Source organism: Sciurus vulgaris (assembly GCF_902686455.1).
Source record: "Sciurus vulgaris genome assembly, chromosome: 8".
NCBI classification, from domain to species: Eukaryota; Metazoa; Chordata; class Mammalia; order Rodentia; family Sciuridae; genus Sciurus; species Sciurus vulgaris.
The window spans coordinates 134,148,737-134,168,620 of record NC_136468.1 but is presented as its reverse complement, the minus strand read 5'-3'; the positions used below and the strand labels follow the sequence as shown (position 1 = coordinate 134,168,620).

The following is a 19,884-nucleotide window of genomic DNA, read 5'->3' as shown; positions in this document are numbered from 1 at the left end:
ATGGGCACAATGCCTTTATTTTATTTATTTATTTTTATGTGGGGTGAGGATCGAATCCAGCCCCAGCCCCAGCCCATTGAGACTTCTACTTGGTCTCCTTGCCCTGGTCTTAACCCACCCCAGTCTCGTTTTCCAAAATGCAAGGAAGAAATCTCTCCAGGGGATCCGAAGTCATGCCTGCACTGAAACCCTTCAAGTGGCCTCCTGCTTTGCTCTCCCTGGCCTCTAGCTGATGAAGGGAGGAACATGAACCCCAGCAGCTCTGACGCCTGACCATGCTCCCAGCCCCTGTCCCTCACTGCCTCATTTGAGTCTGTTTCCTCATCAGCAAAACAGGGACAACAGTCCTTGCTGTAAAGCAGTGTTTGGATAGATGGCGCCTCACAGTGGAGAGCCTGGCACACAGTGGGCAACCCCCGCCCAGAGCTCCTACTGACATTGGCAAAAAGGGCAGAGGATGGCTGTGTGCGCCGTGGTCCCAGCTACCCAGCAGAGCTCGGTGCTCCTGACTCCTGGTGTGTCCATCTGGAAGTCCCCTAGTCCTCCAGACCCTTCTGGTTGAAGATCACCAGTGGTCAAAGCTTGACAAGACCAGAGGAAATCAAGATAGCACAAGGAGAGCCAGGCAGGGGGCCCACGCCACGCCTCTGGAGAGTGCAAACCAGCCTCAGCAACAGCAAGACGCTAAGCGCCTCAGCGAGACTGGCTCTGACTAAAATATAAAAAGGACTGGGGTGTGGCTCAGTGGCCGAGTGCCCCTGGGTTCAATCCCCAGTACAAAAAAAAAAAAAGAAAAAAAAGATAGCACGAGGAGAAAGCAAGCCAACAGAGAGGACTGGTGACAGAGAAGAGCTAGGAATCCTACATGACGCCTTTCCTTCAGGTCATGGTCTCTGGAGAAGCGCCCATAAAAATGGCAGCCCAGGGCCCACCGCTGTTTCTACAACAATGAGAATATTTATTTTCTTCAGACAGTAAAAATAACATTTTTTCTCTCTTCTGTAAAAGTTAAGTACCATTACATTCCATTTTCTTAAATAACAAAATCCTAAAAATATATATTAAATTGTATACAGTGCGTCACACTTCATTTTATATTTTAAAATACATGATGTTTCTATTTTGTTCTCAAAGTTGCATATTAAGAGATTATTTACAAATAAAGCCTTGTCATCCAAAATCAAAATCCCTGCTGGAAGGCGAGTTTGGATGTGGAGGGTCTTGGTGCAGCAAGAACCCTGGGGATCCCTGCGGGCAGGAGGGACCTCCAGGAGCTCCCCAGACCCTCCCCCGGTGAAGCAGGAGGGGCCTCTGCCTGTCCTCTCTGCCCCACCTCTGCCTTGGCCGTGCTCAGCTCGGGTCGGCAAGACAGGAGCCTGTGCGGTAGCCCCCGGGGGTCTGCGGGCAGAGGGGAAGCCCTGGCCCCCGAGCTGTCCAGTCTGAGGGAAGCCTCTGTGGCTGGAGGTTTGGAAAACACCCCAAGCCAGGGCAGCTAAGCTGAGACCTGGCCAGGAGATAGACAGTGAGGAAGGTAAACATAGACACCAGTGGAAAGGATGGACAGGAGGAGCCCCATGGCAGTAAGAAAGCAGACATCAAATGCCACGCAGAAGACAAGACCCAAGGAGTGCCGGGTGCCTGGGTGTGGAGTGAGGGTGGCCACCCTGGGGAGACCTGAACTGGCCTCAGCTGCCAGGAAAGTGGACTTTTGGAGGCCATCATTGCTAAGTGCTCATAAAGATCAAGTGCGTGGTGCCTTTGGGGGCCAGGAGATGGCCTACGCTGTGCCTGGAATCTGCCCAGTGGCGAATCTGGATCCTGAGCGGGGTCAGGCAGGCTCCTGCTGGGGCTGATGATGGTGAGAGGCTGGCACCAGGCCCAGGCACGCCCTGCGGGTTCAACCTGAAGGCCAGGACAGCTGTACTTGAAAGTGCTTTGATCTCTGCAGACTGGGGCTGACCGGAGACTGGAGCCAGAATCCACATTTGAGAAGTCGCTACACCCGGTCACCTTGCTCATGCCCAAGAGGCCTCACCCTGTCCTTGCTGACATGGGCAAAGGCCTGGGGTTCATTCCTGTTTATTCTCTGCTTTGCAAGGGACTGGACAAGTGGGGAAGAACACAATGCCCCCTGTGCCCCTGCTGCCTTCTCAACAGGGCCAAGGACGCTGTGAGACACTGCCAGAGACCAGGCAGCTGGTCCCCCAACAGGCTGAAGTGCAATTACCCAGGAGGTGAGAAGCTCGGCTAGTGAGAGCCCTCTGTGGGCGCACATGCTGAAAAGGCAGCCCAGGGTTGAGGAAGGCACACGGGCCAACACGGTCCCCTCCAGGGGCTGTGGGAGGGGTTCCCCTGCCTCTTTCAGTCTTCTGCTGTTTTGCCACTGACGTTCCTCAGGGCTGCCCGTTCCAGTCACCTCCTCCCTCCCTCTCATCTCCAGGCGATTCTCAGATCAAGTGCTTCCTCCTCCAGTGCTCCTGGAAGCACACTCACCTCCTCTGGGGTAATTTATTTCCTGGGTGTTTCTGTGGCTCTAGGGGCCCTCTGGGGAATGCTGCCGATAGAGCCAGATGTGTACGGAGGTCTGGCCTGGGACAATGCGCAGCCCTCCTCCCCGTGCTATGGTTCTCCCTGGAGAGGATGTTGATCAGGAGGAACTGGCTGTTTCCAGGCTACCAGGAGGAGCTGGGGCATCACTGCCCTTCCTGGAGTCTCTAAGAAGGGGCGGCTCCAGTTGCAGCTCAGATGACATGCTGGCTAGGGCTTGGCGTCCTGAGAGGAGGGTGAGGAGGACAGATGGGTGGGTGGCTTCCAGTGATCAGTGGTCGCCGGGGGCAATAAGAAGCACCTCTGGCAGAAGAGCTCTTCCTGGGCTCCAAGTCCCATCATGCTGCGCAGGGTCTATTCACAGCACAGGGCCCTAGGTGAGCACACACACTGACGCGTGTGCTTGACAGAGATTCTACAAAAGCCATGGACAACTGGAGGAGAGACGCAGGGGTCGGTGTATTTCCAGTTGTACTCATGTGTGAGGGCCTGTCTCTAGACCCAGGGGCCTGCAGACAGCTGTTCTGGGGTAGTCGCCCTTTCTATCAGAAGGTGGAGATGGCAGCCAGGAGTTTAGCGCCCTCAGCAGACCTCGCATGCACGGTTCCTGGGCAGCACCCCTGCCTGCCTGTGGACACACTGCCTGCTTCCCTCTTAATGCCCCCACCTACTGGTTCTGAGCATCTCCCCTGGACTGGCATTGCTGAATGTCACCTCTCCCTACAGACACTTCTCAGCTGGCCCCATTCAACCTTTCATCCTCCTAGGAGCAGCTAGGTTCAATGGGTGGCCAGAATCCCAGGAAGAGTCCTAGCAGGCAGTGGCTTGGAGACTTGGGGGAGGTAGGCACAGTGCCCAGAAGGGGATCCAGGAGGCCAGAAGCACAACAAGCACTTAGACCGAGTGCCCAGGGGACAGCCACACTCTGGCAAAGGTCCCTCAGGGCACAGGCTGCTCTTCTCAGCTGCTGTGGACAAAGCCAGCTTCTGGAGAGCAGGGACCTCTGAAGACAGTGCTTCTCTCGCAGCCAGCGGCCGCTACAGCTGGCGCTCTCAACCTCTGTGCCTATCCTCTGAGGATCGCCAGTTCCCAACTTTCCCTTCCCCTCACACCAATCTCTGCATGAGGGACCAAGTGGCATGGGGACAGGGGTAAGAACCTTTTTCTGCCCCACAGAGTCACTCCTGAGGCCTCTCAGTCCCCATAAGGGGCAGAGCACACAGCCGCCGTGGGTGTGTGTGTGTGTGTGTGTGTGTGTGTGTGTGTGTGTGTGTGTGTTTAACCTTCTTTCACAATGAGAGACCCTACCGTAGGCACTGTCAGCCCAGGTCTCACTCAATGCTGCCAGAGGCTGGGCCAGTTTTAAACTCCCTGTTTTGAACTGAGAGTCAGCTGAGAGCACGGAGAAAATGGCCTGGAGTAGGTTCCACAGGACCTGGAACCGCTAGGGGCCAGGCCAGACAAATCCATCCGTAAGTAATTGCTGAGTGCCTCAGATGCGTCCAGCAGAGTCTGTGTCATGATAATGAGTGGACGGTTCATAAGTCCACTCCTCAAATCCACTCTGCAGATCACTGAGCTATGGAAAAAAGCCTCTAGAAAGAAGCCTGTGTGTGGAAGACCCGAACGGGGGTCACCTGCCCTCTTCTCAGGCCTCCCCAGGCCGTCCTAGCCCAGCACCCAGTAAGAGCACCGACTCCCTTTACACTTTGGTGGGTGCTAATGCCCAGGAGCCCACGTTTGTACAGGACCAGGCCAGCCCTCAAAAGAACCTGAGAATTCTTCGTCTGGTCCTGTTCCAAACTGTGAAGACCAGGGGAAACTGATCCGTATGTGGACAAAATAAAGAAGAAGCAAGAAAAATTCAACATACACTAAACCTACCCATCACCCAAACAGTCATCTAGGATGAACCTGAGCCCAGTGTCAGCGTGGCCATCTCTGTCATCTCAGCCCTGTCCTGCCACCCCAGCTGCCAGACCAGAGAGGGGTGCAGGGAGGGCCTGGCCCTGAGGCCTTGAGTCTCTCTCCTAAGTGCAGCTGGTGAAAGAGGAGGAAGAGGGCTATGCTCCCCTGCAGCATGGCGCCCCTTCTCAGTCCGTCAGAGGGCACCCAAGAGACTGAGGTGGAGGGCAGGCAGGGAAGAGTCGGTCAGAGAGCCACAGGGGAGGTTGACCCTGGCAGCCTTGAGCTCAAAGAGGGGCCTCGAGTCCTAGGAACTGTGTGGTTTTAGTCACTCACAAGGGGATTGCGGTCATCCTGTTGACTCTGACCCTTGAGCTTCTTCTTAAAGATGGAAATTGAAGTAGAAGGCTTATAAAAAATGCTCCAGATTTCCCCTGAAGTCCCTGGTTGATGGCAATCCCTAAGGTCCCCTGAAGCAGGAACACGATGGGATCTGTCAAACAAAACACAAAATTTTCAAGTATATCAGAAGACAGCCCCCCAAACAACCTGCCATCTCATGAGACACCTGAACCTAAGAAACGGGATGCCCAGTGAGTTCCTTCACAGGAAGGACCTAGGGCCAGCTTTAAATATCTGAAGTACTATTAGTGCATGAAATGTGGCCTGTGGGCATCAGGGGCACGCAGCCAGGCAGGTCCTTCCCAGCAAATGGCAGAATTCTTCAAATCTGGAAAAGGGTGGCCTGGAGAGTTATAAGTTTTCAAATTATTCTTTGTTAAATAAAATAACTCTGTCTTCAAATGCCATTGACCTGGAAGCTCACCTGTCTAAAACAGGGTAAGAGCCAAACCCTGTGCCTGAAGCAGTGTCCTGCCTAACCTCTGGCCCAGCCCCAGCACACCCTCTGTCAGCCCCCAGGGCGCCAGGCAGGCCAGCTCAGGTCTCCAACATCAGAGGGGAGTTAGGGGTGTACTTTAGGGCTCAGTCACGCTGTAAGAAGCTTGACTCTACCAAAAGTACCCTGCTCATTTGCTGTTGCAGAGGACATACAGACAGAACTAGGCCTGAGAGGCTTCCCCAGAACATGTGAATTGAGACCTTTAAAACATATGCCTGGACAACTGTCATCCCAGTGGCTCAGGAGGCTGAGGCAGGAGGATTGTGAGTTCAAAGCCAGCCTCAGCAAAAGCGAGGCCTAAGCAACTCAGTGACACCCTGTCTCTCAAAATACAAAATAGGGCTGGGGATGTGGTACCATGGTCGAGTGAGCCTGAGTTCAATTTCCAGTACCCACACCCGCAACCAAAAACAAAAAAACAAAAAAAACAAAAGGGGCTGGGGTCGTGGCTCAGTGGCAGAGTGCTTGCCTAGCACCTATGAGGCACTGGGTTTGATTCTTAGCATCATGTATAAAGATATAAAATAAAGATCCATTGCCAACTAAAAAAAATATAAAACAAACAAACAAAACAAAAAAAATATATATATACAGTTGGCCCTCCTAAATCCACAGGTTCTGCAACTGTGGAGTCAACCAACTACACGTGAAAAGAGTTGAAAAAAGAAACTGTGCTAGATGTTTTTCCTTATTATCATTCCCTAAACAATACAGTATAACAACTATTTACATAGCATTTATATTGTATTAGATATTATATACAATTTAGAGATGATTTAAAGCATACAGTCCATGGGCAGTGTGCAAATACCATGCCATTTTAAATAAGGGATTTGAGCATCCAAAGATTTTTGAAGGACAACTTTGTGTGTGTGTGTTTGTGTGTGTGTAAAAGGGATGAGAGAGAACTCAGTAAACAATAAGGTCATTATTTCTACTGAAAATTTTCAAGTCTTGGGTGGAAATGTCTAAGTAAGGTCATCCCAAAGTGGCCAAAGGTGGCCCTTGCAGGAGAGTGGAGGAGCTTGTGTGTAATGTATAAAAACTGTGGCAGAGTGCAAGGGAGGTCAAGAAAGAGGGGGCTTTTACTGGACATCAATGATTGGGAAGGTCTCGAAATGGGAAGAGCTGGACTGGGAACCACAAAGAAGGTAGTCAAGGTCTAGAACAAATTAGAACTCGTCTCTGTAAGTCACAAACATCAATGGCACCAACTCTTGCCCCTTTCCTGGAAGGCAGAACTGTTAAACCTGAGCAGCAAAATAAGGGAAGGAAAACTTTCTCCCCCAATTGGTCAGAACTGAAGGATAAAGTTTCTAAGCTTCTTAAATACTTGTTTTAAAATAATTATTAAGAAATAGTTAATAAAATGTTAGAATTCTCTTCCTAAAATTGTTTCCCAATTTCTTGGCGACATCAGGAAGTATGCCCGGCATTTCCTGGGAATCTTCAGTCTTGCATAAACATCACTACAAGGGACTAGCACACACCAAAAAATGGAAATTGCTGCTTTTTATGCCAGGACTGTTTCAACCCTCCCTGAAATTGTATCCCTTGGACACAGGAGCAAACTCGATCCCTCAATCCCTGGAACCTTAGTGAGATTTGTCCAGTTGTACTTTTCACTCTGAGGAGGAGGAGGATGTCTGCTGCCTTATGTTGTCTAGGACGTAGGGCTTTGGAATCGTGTTCGGATAAGACAATTGCACCTTGACAATCGAAGCCCAGGAGAAAAGGCATCATGAGGTTCCCTTCCTGGAACCGGGCAGTTCTCTCTTGTACTCACTTGAATGTGACATGCAGAAGTATCTTTGCGACAATGGCTGTGACCGTGAGGATGAGGAGGGTTGCCAGGCCATACACTGTCCATCCTGCAAGTGCAAAAGACAAGTGTTCATGGACGTGTTTGTGCTTCAGAAAGGAGGTCTGTGGCTTGGGGGTGCAGATCCAAAAGGAGCTCCCCACAGGTGAGGGGAAGCCAGCAGCAGGCATGGACCCCAGCTTTCTCGGCACCTTGCCTCGTTTGGTATGGTACAAAGTACACTGGACTCAGAGTCAAAGGGGTAGGGTACATTCTGTCTCTGCCACAGGAGTCACTGTGCCACCGAGTTATGTAAAGTCTCTGAGCCTCAGTTTTCTCCTTTAGGCAATGAAATGTGTGATCTATGTAATCCTGCCAGGATCTACCTCTAAATGAGGAATGAGCACAGGAGAGCGCCTCCTCCCTGACCTTCCATGGGGAGGCCTGTTGGGCACAGGGGAGAAATGTGAAAATATCTAGGCTGCCAGCACTAACAGTCCTCTCCAGCTCTACCAGCTTATATAGGTGCCAGTTCTGTGGTAGAAAAATGGGATGGGGACCTATGCACCCAACCAAGTTAGCTGAACCACTAAAGATCACTGCTCCTACACCACTCCATCCCTCTCCTTCATGACTTCTCTCATAGCAGTTAACATGATCTGACTTTTAGTTTTGCTGCTTCTTTTCTTCCCACTTACAGGCTGTAGGGTGGCAGGGATTTATTTGGTTCAGTGTATAGTCTAGTGCCTAGAACAGTGCCTGGCCCCCGTGAAGCACTCATTCACTTCTGGGTTTTTTCTGCTGTTTGGGACTGAACCCAGGGCCTTGTTTATGCTAAGCACATGCTGTATCACCAAGCTACACACCAATCCTCACATATATCTATCTCTTTTTGTGTATGTATGGTACTGGGGATCAAACCCAGGGCCTCACACGTGCTAGGTAAGCGCTCTACCACTGGGCCACAACCCCAGCGCCCCCTGTATGTATCTGGTGAATGCATGAATGAATGAACGAAGCTCTTGCAAATGCCAATGGAGTTACAACTTGAGGCTCTACAAAGAAATCTATGATTATCTACGATTATAATTTGCTATTAAGACACGATTAGCTGAGTATTCACAATATGCAAAAGACACACGACTGGATCTTTGGAAGTGAGCATTTGTTCCTAGGGACAAAGAAACTGCTAATGAGAACATTTATCTCCAAGGCTAGGACAAACCAGAGGTCATAAAGGCTCTACCCCAATTTGCCCCTGAATGAGAAGAAACTCCCAAGAGCTTTTTTGTTTCTGAAGCTGCCAAGAGCACTACCTTCAACTCTGTAGCTGCCAGCCCCTACTGAGGGTGCCCAGGAACTGCTACCTGGGACGGTCTGCGGCGGGTGGCTGGGGCTGGTGGTGATGACGTAGAGGACTTTGGAGGAGCGTGCGGCACTGACACTGAGGTTGGCTTGCTCTGTGATCACCTGGGCCAGGGTCTGGTTGACGGTGGGCCTCTCTTGTGGCCGTTCTTCCTTGACAGCTGGAAGATCAAAAGGGCTTATGGGGGAAAGCTGGGACACAACAGGAAGCACAGTGTGAAGGGGGAAGGCCTGGTTATGAAGAGAAGGCCTTTATCTCTGGTATAATTCCTTTTGTGGGTTCTGCTGGTCCCAAAGCAGAACCTGTGAGGCTCTGGCTGTGGGCCTGCAAGAGGCAGAAGGAAGAATCTAGATGATTTCTCGTTTCCCTGCCCTGTGCTTGGCAGCTAGGTCCCTTTTGCCTCAAAGACACACTTTCTTCCTCTCTCTAAACTCCAATCCCTCCTATTCCTCACCAGCAGGGGCGGCCTCTTCCCGTCCACCACACACTACCTGAACCAGGTCTCACCTTCTGTTTCTCATGTGCAGGTCAAGGGTTACTTTTGGCACACACTTATTCACATTAGAGAGCCACAGGGTGCATCTCCACTTTAGGAGGGTTTAAAAAAAAGATGATCAACCAGTCTTTGGGACTGGATGGTAAGTTTAGGCAGGAAAATGGACCAAATGACCTCTCAGAGTCTTTCAATTCTGCAACCTCAGCTCTTTCTTTTCGTTATTCTTTTAGCCCTTTCATGAAAACTGTCATTAAAACTTCTAAATAGTGAAACTGAAACATAAGCAAGTTGTGCAATGCGAGATAGGCAGTGGGCTGCAGAGTTGAGATAACCTGGGGCTGAGTCAGTCGCTCCTGTCCTGGTCCACCCAATGAGAACCACTCAAGGTTAGAAAGTCACCCTAGTGGAGTAAAGAAGTCTGAGGCACACAGGCTGAGGTGCCTCAAGGAGGCGGGGACGTCTCACCTTGGTATAAGACAGCAAATCCCTGGGCCTGATTAATGCGATCGGAGAAGAAGTATAAAATGACAAAATCCAGAGAGACGTTAAAAGATAAAGGTGGGCGGTTCCTTCCATTGAAACGGACCAGGACGCGGTGGGTGTAGCCATCCAGCAGCTCCACCATGTCTGCAGAATCCCTGATGTCAAATAAGGTGAAGTTGAAGTGGATGTGGGAGGCTCCCGGAACTCGAATGGTCCAGTAGCAGACTCGTCCTGTGGCATAAGTGTCGGGAAAATCAGGGGAATAGACCACGGATGTCATGGCTGAATAGTTCCCACCGCAGGCGCCAACAAGAGCTGCAGAAGACAAGAAGACAGCAGGCCTGAGTCTGGGTCTTGGCCACAGGACACGCTCTCCAACGCTGACACAAACAAAACTCTTCCTAAGGACCATGATCCCATTTTGGGATATTGTTTTATCTGTAAACCCAGACCATCTCAGGTTTCAGGATCGAATCACTGAATGAATCGCTTAAACCCTGAACAAATGACTGTGGAAACTTTTTTGTTTTTGCCCAGGAGACCTGAGCATTAGCACACAGCACAGTCGTGCAGTCTAGGTTGGGCCAGGCTGGAGTCAGAGAGTCTGGCTGTAGGACTGGCAGGGCCATGTGATCCCACACTTCACTTCTAGGCTTCTCCCTTCTCCCAGTTCCAGGCTGGAGAAAGCACCTGCTCCTGTACCCCGTGATGGCTCGAGGACAGATGAGATAAAGCATGCAGAAACTCTGGGATCTCTTGGCAGGGGAGGCACTTGATGAGGCGAAGTCCCAGAAAGGGAAGGGCTCCATGGCTGCGTGGTGTCCCTGATACCTCAGAGGTGCAGCACATGAGGAGTGTACACTCATTTTTCAAGCAGGAAAATAGGGCATAAGAAATGACTTTCTTACTGCCAGGGGGAAATACTAGCTCCTCATTGCTCTGGACAGGGCACATCTGATTTCTCTGAGCTCCTGGTTTTGAATGGCAGGCTCTAAGGAGACAAAACCACTTCCTATCTTACATGGTGAAGTGTAAACAAGACCTTGGAAATGAAGGCCTTGGGAGGGAGCATGGGCTAGGGAATTAGAAAGCAGGCTTTAGGGAAGTTCTGTTTCCCTTTGGGGCACAAAAAGAAACAACTGGGTGCAGTGAGGCATGCCTGCAATCCCAGCAGCTCAGGAGGCTGAGGTAGGAGGATCTCCAGCTCAAAGCCAGCCTCAGTCACTTAGCGAGGCGCTAAGCAACTCATGGAGACTCTGTCTCTAAATAAAATACAAAAATACAAAAAGGGGTTGGGGATGTGGCTCAGTGGTTAAGTGCCCCTGAGTTCAATCCTCAGTACAAAAAAAAAAAAAAAAAAAAAGAAAGAAAGAAAGAAAGAGAAGAAACAAGAATATGCTGCTAGGGCTGGAGATGCAGCACAGCGGTAGAGCACTTGCCTAGCTTGTGAGGCCTTGGGCTCAATCCCCAGCACAGAAAAAAAGAAAAGAATATATTGCTTTCTCATCCTAATAATAAAAAAAGGCTTAAAACTCTGAGGGCTGGGGTTGTGGCTCAGTGGTAAGAGAGCACTGGGTTTGATTCTCAGTACCACATATAAATAAAGAAATAAAAATGAAGGTCCATCCAAAAAAACCAAAAAAACTCTGAAAAGCAAGAGGCTCTTCTAAGGAAAGTCAGACCACATAAATGGTTTCATCTGTGATAGCATGAGAGGAAGCGGTGACCTCCACAGAAGCAAGTAAGAAGAAAGCCACTAGAGTTTTAACAAATTCATTTTTTAGAAATTTTATTTTAGTTGTAGATGGACACAATAACTTTATTTATTTTTATTGGTGCTGAGAATTGAACCCAGCAGCTCACATGTGCTAGGTAAGCACTCTACCACTGAGCTACAACCCCAGCCCTGAATTTAAACAAATTCTCAAAGACCGAGTGTGGGTTTCCCTTTTGATAGAGGGTAGCCGTGAGACCCGGACACATTCCCTGGCAAGCTGTTCTGCACAGGCCTCCATCAAATGCTGCCAGGAGTGGGGTCAGGCAGCAAGGCAGCGTGCCCCTTGGTGACACAGGTGTGCAGGAGGTGACAGGCTGCCACTGAGGGACAAGCATGAAACAGTACCCACATCCTATACCCTCTCCTCACAAAGGAAGCAAAGCCTTCTGCTGCTGGGAAGGGCTGCAAGCCCTCTTGCTCCTGGCTTGTTGGAGAAAGGTAGATGTAAAACCCCTCCGTCCCCTTGCCAAATAACCAGGCAAAGAATTCCCTGTGCTGGGCGAAAGCAGACGCAAAAGGCATTGGCCTTTGGTTGCCTTGAGTGCTCATGGGCCCAGGACCCAGCAAAACAGAGGTCTGCTACTCCTGGGAAGAGGCAGGAAACTCCTTCCCAAGTTCCACTGCAACCTGTTTGGCATCCAGGGAGAAAAGAGGTATGCAGGAATGCTGAAAAGGCCTCACTCCTGCAGCCCAGGAGGGCAGGGCAGGGGGCCTGAGAAGCTCCTCTGACCTCCCGCAAGAGCACAGCACCAAGTTACAAGCACCAGCAGTCTACCACTGAGGAGGAAAAAGCACACTGAGAAAACCCACTGCACCTCAGGCTCCACACTAAGCACAGGTAATAGCAGAGCCCATGACCAGAGGAATCTGAAGTTCCGTGTGCATTGAGGGAATGACAGAAACAAACTCCAGCACAGCTCAACTGCTGACAGTTTGGCTTGATTGTCACACTGAGAGGGCCTGCCCAGGTGTAAAGGCTACTTCCCTTAGTGTAATAGCAAGGGGTGGATAAGACTCATTGCTAAGACATAAAACCAGCTTGGGCGCACCTATCATCCTAGGGGCTCAGGAGGCTGATGCAGGAGGATTGAGAGTTCAAGGCCAGCCTCAGCAAAAGCAAGGTGCTAAGCATCTCAGTGAGCCCTTGTCTTTAAATAAAATACAAAAAATAGGCCTATACCCAAAGGACTTAAAATTCGCATGCTTCAGTGATACAGCCACATCAATGTTTATAGCTGTTCAATTCACAATAGCCAGATTGTGGAACCAACCTAGATGCCCTTCAGTTGATGAATGGATAAAGAAACTGTGGCATATATATACAATGGAATATTACTCTGCCATAAAGAAAAATAAAATTATGGCATTTGCAGGCAAAAGGATGAAATTGGAGAATATCATGCTAAGTGAGATAAGCCAATCTCAAAAAACCAAAGGACAAATGATCTCGCTGATAAGCGGATGATGACACATAATGGGGGGTGGGAGGAAGGCAAGAATGGAGGAAGGAAGGACCGTATAGAGGGAAAAGAGGGGTTAGAGGGGTGGGGGGGGGGGAGTAAAAAATAACAGAATGAATCAAACACCACATTACCCTATGTACATGTATGATTACACAAATGGTATGCCTCTACTTCATGTACAGAGAAAAAAGATGTATCCCATTTGTTTACAATAAAAATAAATTTAAAAAAAATATATATACAAAGGTGGGGAGGGACAAGCAGAGAAAAACCCAGAAAGGAGCATGGGTGCTAGAGCTGTATTTGATATTTTGCTTTTCCTGACCCATTCAAAGGATTCTATCGGTGCCTCATGAATGGCTTTAAATAAGTTGTACCCCATTTGTGTACAATGGGTCAAAATGTGTAAAAATAAAAAGTATTTTAATTAAAAAAATACAAAAAAATAGAGTTGGGGATGTGGTTCAGTGGTCAAGTGCCCCTGAGTTCAATCCCTAGTGCCAAAAAAAAAAAAAAAAAAAAAAAAAATCCATCACTTTAAAGTATATGAATTAGTGGTTTTACTCACCCCCCTCAGTGGTTTTCAGTGTAGTCACAGCATTGTGCGACTGTCACTGCCATCTGATTCTAGAACATTTTCGCCACTCAAAAAAAGAAAACCTAGACTCATTATTTCCCATTCATCTCTTCTTCCCAGCACTTGGCAACTGCATTATCTGCTTCCGGTAAATATGAATTTGCCTATTCTGGATACTTTATATAAACAGAATCATATAATATGTGGGTTCTTTCATTTAGGATAACATTTTCAAGATTCATTCATGCTGTGACATGTATTAGTACTCTGTTTCTTTTATGGCTGAATAATATTCCATTATGTGATTTATACCACCTTTTATTTATTAATTCATCAGTTTAGGAACATTTGAGTTGCTACTTTTTGGTTATGATGAATAATGCTGTTATAAACAGTTACGTACAATTTTTTTTTTGTGAATCTATGTTTTCAAGTCTCTAGAGAATCTGCCTAGGATTAGAATTGTTGGGTCGTAAGGTAACTCACTTGTTTTTTCTTTCTTAATTTCTTTCTGTATCCTCAGCCATTTTTAAAATTTTACTTTGAGACAGAGTTTCTCTAGGTTGCTGAGGCTGGCCTTAAGCTGGCAACATTCCTGCCTCAGCCTCCTACACTCCTGGGATTAAAGGCCTGTGCCGCCTTGCCCACCTAACTCCGTTTCACATTTTGAGGACCTGCCAGGCTGCTCTAAAGCAGTTGCATCATTTTACATTTCCACCAGAATATAGGAGGGGTCCAATTTTTCCATATCAATAACAACACTTAATTTCCATTTTCCATTCTTCATCTTTTAATTAACACTGCATTCAAATTTAAGGTAGAAAAACAGGTATCGAATCCACACACTCTGCTCCTGTTTTCTCACTAGAGCCGTGGCAGTGTGGCCATGGCAAGTAATGTAAACTGGAAAGCTTAGCTTCCCTAGGTTTTCTAAGCAGCTCACAATGGGCCACGCCACCTCATAGTACTCAGCACAAGTTGTTGATCACTTTTCAAACACCTGCCCTCCCTTCTAGAGGGCAGGGGCTGAGTCTGAATGTTCTGTGCTGTTTTCCCAGGGTATAGCCTATGGTAAGTGCTTCGTAAGTACTGGCGAGTGACTGAATGAATCAGTGGAAGAGAGGGCGGCTCTGCTGCGGGGTCCAAGGGTCCCTATGCCTTGGGGAGTGATGGGTGCAGGGCATACTCACTGTCAAAGAGGATGATCCTGCCATCGCCGCCACAGGGCTGGCTGTGATCCCCGAAGCAGACGCTGTTGCACTCAGTGCTAGCCGCCTCCCCATACTTCCAGTAATCAGGATTGTTCCCACAGAAGCAAGCGTAGCCTGATTCCATCCCAGCAAACTGCCACAACAGAGAAGCAGCACACAGGGAGCATTATCAGGGGTGTTAGGTGGCCCAGAGGAACCTGTCAGGGTCAGCCCCAGCAATCACCCTCATCTTCCCAGGCCACCCTTTCCTGCCACCTCTCCTGGTCCCTCTCTTAATTCCAAGCTGACCAGTAGCTACACACCACCACAGACTACCAATCTATCTCCCTATCAGTGAGTATCCTTTTTTAATGTTGGCATTTCTACAGTATTTAATTATGTTTTAAGGGGGAGAAAATCCCATAAACTTGAAACATTGATAATAATAACAGTTAAACCTTTTGTTTACCATAGGCCAGGTAAATTCATTATAGGCCCCATTTAAATTTTTCATTTCATCTTTTATATTACTATGTAGCATTTTGGTAGATAGTTCTATACATTTTAGTATTTGTATGGATGTGTGCAAACACCAGTACAGAACAATCGCACCATCCCAAGAAGCTTCACAATCACTTAAAACCACTAATCAGTTTTCTACTGTGAGTTGTCTTCTTGAACTTGTAATAAAATGGAATCATACAGAATATATACTTTTGAGACTAGCTTTTCTCACTCAGCATGTGTTCATCCAAATTGGTGCAAGTATCAAAAGTTTACTCCCTTTTATTGCTGACAGAGTCCATTGCATAGATTTACCATAGTTATTTCATCTATTGGATTACTTCTAGTTCTTCATGACTTTGAATATAGAATTGCTATAAACATTTGTGTAGATTTTTGTGTGAATATAAATTTTCATTTCTCTAGGATAATAAGTTAGGAATGAGATTCCTGGATCATGTATAGTAAGTTTATGTTTAACTTTTTAAGAAACTGCCAAATGTTTCCAGAAAGACTACCATTTCACATTTGCAACAATGATGTATGCAATGATTTGTTTGCACAAATCCATTTCCTTGTTGGCACTTTTTATTTCAGCCTACTTCATTTTAGCTAGTCTAGTATGTGTATAGTGATGTCTCATTGTGGTCTTATTTGCATTGCTTTAAAGGCTAGTCATATTGAGTATCTTTTCATGTGTTTATTTGCCATCTCAATATCCTCTTGTGAAGTTATCTGTCTAGATCTTGCTCATTTTTAAACAGTATTGTTTGGCTTTTTACTATTTAATTTTAATAATTGTTGAGTGTTTGCTTTTTACATATTCTGGACATAAGTTATTTGTAAATATATTCTCCCAGGTTGTAGTTTGTCTTTTTATTCTCGTAATCATATTTTTTACAGAGCGAAAATTTTTAATTTTTGATAAAGTTCAAATTAAAATTTATTAATTCTTTCTTTTATGGGTCATGCTTTTTGTATCACGTCTAAGAACATTTTGGTTAAACCCAGGTTATAACAATTTTCTCCTGGGGCTGGGGCTGTAGCTCATGCACTAGGTTCGATCCTTAGCACTGTGTAAAAATAAACCTTTTTTTTTTTTTTAAGTGTTCTTTGTGCTCGTTTCAGCAGCACATATATTAAAATCGGAACGATACAGAGAAGATTAGCATGGCCTCTGCGAAAGGATGACACACAAATTCGTGAAGCGTTCAATATTTTTAAATTTATGAGTACACAAATGGTACGCCTTTACTCCATGTACAAACAGAGAAACAACATGTATCCCATTTGTTTACAATAAAAAAAAAATTAAAAAAAATAAAGTGTTCTTTAAAACTACTTTTCTAAAGTGTTTTTTGGGGGGCTGGGGTTGTGGCTCAGTGGTAGAGTGCTTACTTAGCACATGGGAAGCACTGGATTTGATTTTCAGCACCACATAAAAATAAATAAATAAAATGAAAATCTATCAACAACTAAAAATAATTTTTAAAAAAGATTTTCTCTTGAAAGTTCTATAGTTTTACATTTTAGATTTAGATGTAGGACTCATTTTTAGTGCAATATGTAGCCTTTTGTATTTAAATTCTTTCAGGTAGCATAATGTTCTGGATTCATCCATGTTGGTAGGTATTAATATTTTTCTTTTTATTATTGAGCAATAGTTCACAGCATGGATAGTACCACAATCTGTTTATCCATTCATTAGTTAATAGACATTTGGGTTATTTATAGTTTGGGATTTTTATGATTAATGCTATTATTAATATTAATGTTTAAGTCTTTATGAACATAGCTTTTCATTTATCTTGGGTAAATATCCAGGTGTGGTATTGCTGAATTGTAAGGTAGGTATAAATTTAACTTTAAAAGAAACTTCAAGACCTTTCTCCAAAGAGGTTGTACCATTTTACATTCCTACCAATAGTTTATTTCTTTTGTTTTGGGGGTGGTTCTGGGGATTTAACCCAGAGACAATATACCACTGAGCTACATCTCTAGCCTTTTTGACTTTTTGAGACAGGGTCTCACTAAGTTGCTTAGGGCCTTGTTAAGTTGCTGAGGCTGGCTTTGAACTCGCAGATCCTCCTGCCTCAGTCTTCCTAGCCACTGGGATTACTGTATGCCACTGTGCCTGGCATTTTGTCCATTTAAAAAAAAAATACTTTTTTAATTGTAGATGGACACAATGTTTTTACTTATTTGTTTGTATGTGGTGCTGAGAATCGAACCCAGTGCCTCACACGTGCAAGGCAAGCACTCTACCACTGAGCTACAACCCCAGCTTATGTTGTCCATTTTAAAAAAATATATTTTTTATTTGTTGATTAACCTTTAATTAATTTATATACAGTGCTGAGAATAAAACCCTGTGCCTCACACATGGTAGACAAGCGCTCCACCACTGAGCCACAACCCCCGTCCTATGTTGTCCATTTTTAAACTGAGTTTTCTTATTGTGGTGTTAGAGTCCTTATTCTATGTACAAGTCCTTTATCAGATGTAGACATTCCACAACTGCTTTCTCTTCATCAGTGGCTTCTTTTTCATTTTCTTAACTCTGTTTCTGGAAGATAAGTTGTTAATATTGATAATTCGAATTTAGTGAAGTTTGCTTTTATTTGTGGTTCTGTGTCCTATTTAAGAAATCTTTGTCTAACCCCAAAGTAAGATTTTCTACATTTTCTTCCCTAGCAGTTTAGTAGTTTTAGCTCTTTTTAAAATTGAAACATAATTCACATTACATAAAGTTTACCATTTTAAAGTGTACATTCAGGTACTTGTTAGTATATTCAATGTTGTTTAACCACCATTATTGCTTAATTCTAGAAAATTTAGCACACCAAAAAAGAGTCCCTATACTGATTTCAATTAGTATCAATTTCTCCCGTCTCCCACCCTCTGGTGGGACATCGCTGGTTTCGTTAACTTTGACCACATGAGTAAAGACAGTAAAAACCAGTTTTCTCCACTGTAAAGTCATTGTTTTCCCTTTATAATTACTATTTTGTAGGTAAGATACTTGAGGATATATAAATCTTTACTCACTAGTAGATGAGGATTTGGAATATTTACATATCTTGATATCTGCTCTCTGAGTTGATTATTACTATGATGGCTGCCAAATGGAGAATTTTCTAATTCCAACATTTCTTTTATAGTTATTAGTTTGCATTCTCTAGTAAGGAATGATTTTCTTCATTCATCAGTGTGGATTTGCAGATTCTTATTTATGCAACAGGGTATATTTACTATCATTATTTGGTTAAAAGCTCAAATTATGCCAGATTTGGCTGGTAGGAGCCCCTTCAGGTGGCTCCTGTATCCTTTTGGCTTTTCTGCATAAGATGTTTCAGGTTCATCTTGTCCTTTCTCAGAATCAACACATTACAGTGATTTTCTCCAAGGTGTTTCTTTTTAGTGGAGAATAGTATTTAGAAATCAAGATTTGGGTGCTCAGTGTACTCTCTGCTATTGATATGTCACTGCTTGCAGGCTCTCTCCGTGAACATACATACATACACACACACACACAAACATACACGCACACATATTTTTCGATACTCACTCTATATAATCAAAAACCAAGCACTAATCTAATCCAATCCCTATCCAACATTATAGGTTGGTTCCCGTTTTTCCTGCTTCCACAATCGTAACCCCCTTCTCTAACAGCAAGAAACCTGGCTCCCATTATCCTCAATATATTCATTTACATGCTCAAGTTCTGTGCGAGGAACCAATTCCTCGATCGGGTTGGGCTACCTGCCTCATATAGGCCCTGAACCTTGACAGGCTATTCTCTTCCCTGTTTAATGGCTTTTAGACTGAACTTGGAAGAAAGAAAGGGAGGGAGGAGAAGGAAATGGATATTTTTCTCTTTTTCTGATGTAACAAACAGTAGCATTATTGAACTTTAATGATTAAGGGATGAATTTCAGATAAAGGAATGGCTAGGAAGAAAAGAAAATATTTTGGAGTGGTAAATGGGCTAGGAAGTAAACCATGACCTTGTCTCATTCTCAGATTCTCTGTGAAGCCAGCAATGTCCCTGCATAAAGCTCAGGAGCACAAGCAGACACCTAGCTCTGTTGGGGGTCAATCAGGGAAGCAGCTGTTGGGGATTTTGCCTCCTCTTCTCCCAGTCTTTAAACAAAAGTGCTGCCTCACACTCCTGAATCCCAGGTCCACAGCTCCTCCCGTTTTTCCTTGGCAGAAAAGTAGAGCTACATGGTTTGACAGGTTTTGTTTTATGCTAAATTTATACATATTTTTAAGTTACCTCAGCAAAATGCACTTATGTATATTTTTTTCTACAGTTACATAGCCACAGAATCATTACCTTGAACCTCTGACTCCGACAAAAACTGATGCAGGTTTGTATGGTAAGTTTGTTGGATGTTTTACTGGTGCCAGTTAGAGGAGGTGGATTTCCATGATCCTGGTAGCAGCCAAGGTTTCCAGGCACTGGGGAAGAAGGAAAAAAAAGAAAAAAATTTTGCAACATCTGGCTATGAAACACTGAGAAGGAAAAGCACTTTGTGCCAGGTACTTTCATCTCGGCCAGTATTTCCACTCCTGAGGTATAAATAAATAAGAAACAAGCTTTTAAAATGGAAGCCTCTGTGTTCTCTGCTAAATGCCATGTTTTTGTTTTATTTTGAAGAATATATGAGACCTGGGTTCCTCTTAAACCAACCCTAACACGATTTTGAACCTCATCAATATTGAAGGGATTTAGCATGGAAGAGAATGAAGAACAATACCCTAAAATAAAGAAGCTAAAAGATCTAGATTGTTTCAGAATCACCCAGGGCAAGAAAAGCCACCAGAAGCCCACCATCCTATACTTCATACCTAAACCCCTATTCCTC

The 19,884-nt window shown here is 45.4% G+C and overlaps 1 protein-coding gene across 2 annotated transcripts in view; it reads right to left on the bottom strand.

The window, feature by feature from the left end:
- Positions 1-935: 935 nt before the first annotated feature.
- The window catches only part of KREMEN1 (kringle containing transmembrane protein 1), a 63,095-nt gene continuing 44,146 nt past the window's right edge, over positions 936-19,884 (bottom strand). The window contains exons 4-9 of one of the 2 annotated variants that reach the window (XM_079151386.1): positions 19,353-19,477; positions 14,507-14,660; positions 9,482-9,814; positions 8,471-8,680; positions 7,140-7,224; positions 936-4,945 (exon numbers count right to left, since the gene is read on the bottom strand). In XM_079151386.1, the coding sequence (XP_079007512.1) occupies positions 4,777-4,945; positions 7,140-7,224; positions 8,471-8,680; positions 9,482-9,814; positions 14,507-14,660; positions 19,353-19,477 (1,076 nt within the window). In that variant the 3' untranslated portion in view covers positions 936-4,776. The remainder of the gene's footprint in view (positions 4,946-7,139; positions 7,225-8,470; positions 8,681-9,481; positions 9,815-14,506; positions 14,661-19,352; positions 19,478-19,884) is intronic. The other variant, XM_079151387.1, reaches the window with a different exon arrangement.